Below are 4,805 nucleotides of genomic sequence, written 5' to 3'. Positions count from 1 at the left end.
CACGACAAAACCTTTGAAATAACTATGATAGTACCGGAACTGCATATGTTTATTAGGATCTACTCAGGTGGGACAAGTGTATAATGGAAAGTCACTTGTCCTGGGACAAGTGGATAAAACAAATTCTAGACCCATAGAATGTTAAAGCAGTCTGAAACAATTTGTGAAATTAACAACTTAACAATTTTTTTAGATTAACAATGTTTATTGATACTTTATAACACAAGTAAACCAGTAATGTACTGTTTATATAGAAGATGGACATCAAACTTTGTCTGCAAAAAAGCATCGGATGTTTATCTAGACAAATTTGAAATTGTCACTTTAATACTAGCAATTTATTTGATTGTCATGTTACCAAGTCCCCACGTTTCAATTTCACAATTCACACTTGCAGAGTACATGAGATTAAAAGTGAGATCTATAACTGTAAATGAGTGTCTGTCTGTGCTATATGCTCTCAGTGTTCTTTTATAGAGTATATGCCTCAGTCCATGTGGCTGTCAGTTAAGTACAGAATCAGCAATTGGACATGAAATGATAGGATTGTGAAACAACGTGAGCACAGCACAAGTTGTCCATATTTGGTTGATTGAACCGCTCAGTGAAATTGGGATAACTTGGTCAAATATATGGAAATTTTTTATTTTGTTGATGGCTCGCTCAACATGGATGCGCTCTGCTGCAATACTCTGAGTGTCTCGTACATCTAACAGGGCCATCTGTCCATACAGACCAAGTTTTGGGGGAATGTTCAGCTTTACACATACAGGCATCTGATCTAACAAATCTTGTATCTCAAAACCCTTGTCGGCCATGATTGAATCACCATCATCAAAATCCATCTTGAGCAGACCACTTCGTCGTGTGATTTCCTGATCAGATATACAGCCAGTGTACAGCTGACTGACAAAACTCACACATCCACCAGGTGTAATACCAATCAAACCCTTCAAGGTGTTAGAACTTTTGTAGTTTGAATATGTCATACTTTTTGACAACAGAGATGACGACATCTGCGTCTTGATCTCAGTACAATCAATGATAATACGAGTTGATGGGTATTTCTCCTTGAAAGATGATGGCATGTTTGACTTTATTTGTTGTTTTGAAGGCCAGATATTCAGTACACCTAGCTTGAGATAAATATAGTTGGCCCAGGAAATCACCAGGTTGCTAACTGTGGACACTGACACTCCAAATCGATTGGCTAAGTATTGCTCCATAAGTCCCACTCGAACACGGCACAAGAATAGAAAGAACTGATTTTGGGGAGTTGGTTTCCTTGGCCGACCAGTTTTTGTCCCTGTCGCCGATACACCCTTTGAATCACTCGAGTTCAAGATCAAATTTTCTCCATTTGGATCAGGATTGAAATAAGCAAAAACTTTATCAAAAACTGCTCTACTTGGAAAACCAGTATAAAATGGAATATCCGAGTCCTTGATAGTATCAATGGAGAACGGGGCATTGGCCCATTGTAATTCAGCTTTTTCTTTCTGTAGTTTCTCAATGTCTGCCAATAGCTGGGTCATTCTATCTTCCATAGAGCATACTTAGGGAAATCGATTTTGAGCAGTACACATGTATTTATACCCCCCCCCCCGAAGCAAAGTTAGGAGGGGGTATACTGGTATTAGCTTGTCTGTCTGTCTGTCCGTCCATCTGTCTATCTGTCCGTTCTAGTTCTAGTTCTATGATGGTAGAGGATGGTAATGGCAAGGGTCGAGCTGCTGCATATGCATTTGTATGCAATGAGAAGAAATTCACAATTGAATCAATGTTGCAAGAATTCTCCAAAATTGTTGAAATCTCACGTGTGCAGTGTGTCACTGTAGACAAAGACCTCAATGAAATTGCTGCAGTACATACAGTCATGCCCCAAGCATCAGTCCAGCTGTGCAAGTTTCATGTGCTGCAGGCCATCACACGAGAGATAAAGAAAATCGCAACTGACCAGGGAACTAGAGATAATCTGACGGCTTCCATGAGATCACTGGTGTTTGCCAAAACGAAAAAAGCCTTCAAGACTCATCTTGAAAAGTTTGAAAAACTTGCACCAGACAGTCTGATAAAATACTATGAAAAAAACTGGGGATCGCACAAAAAGTATTGGGCAGCCTACCTGACTAATAGACACTGCAATCTAGGCAACACAACAAACAACCGAGTGGAATCGCATAACCAAAAGCTGAAAGATGTTCTTTCAAGAAACCTGAGCCTCGCCGAAGCAATGAGGGGGGTTCTGCTTCTGCACAGGTCACAGAGTTGTCAGGCTACCCACAGGGTATTCTGCCAGACTGCTAAGACACAGTATCGTCTTGGCAACAATGATAAGGAGGTAGATAACATCACAAAGCTACTGACACCATATGCATCTGGAATTGTATTAGAAGAACTCGCCATCGCGAGAAAAAATGCAGCTGTACATAAAGTCGACGGTGAATGTGGATTCACTCTACAAACTAGGATGATGCTGCCCTGTAGGCACATATTTGCTGGTAGGATCAACTCTAGTCGCCCTTTGTTTGCAATGACCGATGTTGGACAAAGATGGCTGTTATCGTATCAGTCAAAGACACCACGACCCAGTGTCAAGCGGAAGCAGGAAACGGAATCAGAAGCCGGAGTTCAGGTTTCAAAGCGAGCGAGACCAGTCTCCAAGTCAAAAGAAGAGAAATACAAGGAAATGCTGTTTCTTTGCAAGTCAGTTGCTAACTATGCTGCTACACTTGGCACACCAGAGTTCAAAGAGAAGTTTGACACTTTGAATTTGCTCCATAGTATGTGGACAAATGGTCAGAAAGTGCAGCTCATACCCGTTTCCACATATTCTGAAATGTCATGTACATCAAATCCTGGGCCATCCAACCAAACATGTACAAGTGATGAACAAGCTGTTGATTCAAAAGTACAGTCTTCTGTGGTAGCTGCAATTGCAGCGGACATGCATTAATCCACTGGCAACTCTGTAGTTGTGAAGGAGAGTTTTGCAGTAACAGAGGAGGTACGTAAAACTATGCCATCCCCGAAGTCCTCTCCAGAATTTGTCAGGCATGTGAAAACACGAAGGGTACTGCAGTTGGATACCTCCTCAGAGATTGACGACAAAGAGGATGTATCAGATGGCGAGTATAGTGTTGTCAATCCTGTACCTTCTCCTAGCACTCCATCAACTTCCTCCAGTGTTGAAGAAGAAGAATACACGATTATAGCTCCACCAATAGAAACAGAAGCTCTACCTGTAGGGTCTGAAATTGTAGCGGTGGACTCCATTTCAGCAACTGCAATATCAGTGGATGAAACAACAGTCCTTGGAGATCAGTCTAGATCAAAATGCATAACTGGAAATGCTTCTCTTGTGTTGAAGTCTATTGATGAGTTCAACCTACCAAAAACCCCACCTATAACGGGCAACGTTCGACAGAAGAAGCCATCTAAAGGAAACCTTTTCCAGTCAAGAAAAAGGAAGATGATGCGGAGCAAAAGGACTTTGGAGAAACTGGAAGTCAACTTTGTTGCAGATGATGATCTTCTGTCGGACGTAAGAAGTGGGGGTATGCTCAATGATAAACACATGACTGCAGCCATGAAACTTCTGAGGAGCAAATTTCCTTTGGTAGCTGGACTACAGGACACTATTCTTGGAAGTAAGCTACAATTTGATGTAGCAAGTTCTGAATTTGTGCAAATTTTACACGATGGAGCCATACACTGGATCACTGTGTCAAATGTGTTCCCCAACAATAAAGAAAGTGTTGCCGTGTATGATTCACTTTATACCTCTGTACCGATAAATGAACAGATGCAAATAGCATCTATCATTATGTCTAGGCAGCCGGTTATAAATGTTCATGTAAAAAAAGTGCAGCGACAGAATGGTGGAATAGATTGCGGTTTATTCGCAATTGCATCTGCAACTGCCATTTGTTATGGTCAAGACCCTGCCTGCAATAGATATGATCAAAAGAAAATGCGTGAACATTTCATTGACTGCCTCTAGCAGGGGAAAATGTCTCCATTCCCAGTGCTTTTCCAGTGCAGATCAGAAAACTCGAAAATTGTTGAAATTCCTGTGTACTGTTTATGTAGACTACCAGACAACAAGGAAGAGCGTATGATGCAGTGCACTGGTGCTTGCAAAGAGTGGTTCCACCAGACCTGTTTGCACATTGACAAGAAACTATTCTTGGATAGGCATCTAAGCAACGAATGGAAATGTGACCAATGTACTGAGAGTCAATGTGTATAATTTCAAACAATACACAGAGTGTATCGATATATATGCCATTATTTTAACATGAATGTTTCAGAAGGAAATTTATTATTCAGAGCTATTTTTGTTTGAGATATTTACAGGTGGAAATATTTTCATTTTGACAGATAATATTTCAAATGGATAAAGAAATACTTTATCAATAACTGTTGACATTGATTGTGTGTGAATAACATACTCAGGTGTGGTATATGACAGTTAGTTAGATACATACACTGGACATTTATGTGTGTGGTCTTGTGGTTATCTGGAAGGTAAACTAGAATAACTGGATAATTAATAACTGGTAATACTTAATAACTGGTAAACTGGATAGCTCCACAGCTTTAAGCCTAGGACACACTGCGCGATTTTCTACGCTGACCACTTGTGATCGATAAATACGGTGCCGGGTCCGCGCGGTGTGTCCGGTCTCACGGCAGCGTATTTCGCTCGCAATCCCATACGCCCGGCGCATCGCTCGTATTCAACATGTTGAATATTTCCGCCCGGTTTTTCGACCCGGCACCGTATTTATCGATCGGCGGAT

At 41.1% G+C, this 4,805-nt stretch overlaps 1 protein-coding gene across 1 annotated transcript; it reads right to left on the bottom strand.

Annotated features, from left to right (window-relative positions):
• Positions 1 to 305: 305 nt before the first annotated feature.
• Positions 306 to 1,555, bottom strand: LOC106815336. Its single transcript, XM_014819781.1, has one exon. The coding sequence runs from the start codon at positions 1,545 to 1,547 to the stop codon at positions 504 to 506; it is 1,044 nt and encodes a 347-aa protein (XP_014675267.1). The 5' UTR covers positions 1,548 to 1,555; the 3' UTR covers positions 306 to 503.
• Between the last annotated feature and the right edge of the window lie 3,250 nt (positions 1,556 to 4,805).

This window comes from Priapulus caudatus, unplaced genomic scaffold (assembly GCF_000485595.1).
Source record: "Priapulus caudatus unplaced genomic scaffold, Priapulus_caudatus-5.0.1 Scaffold1091, whole genome shotgun sequence".
NCBI classification, from domain to species: Eukaryota; Metazoa; Priapulida; class Priapulimorpha; order Priapulimorphida; family Priapulidae; genus Priapulus; species Priapulus caudatus.
Note: the sequence above shows the minus strand (reverse complement) of the source record. Positions and strands in the feature narration are given on the sequence as shown.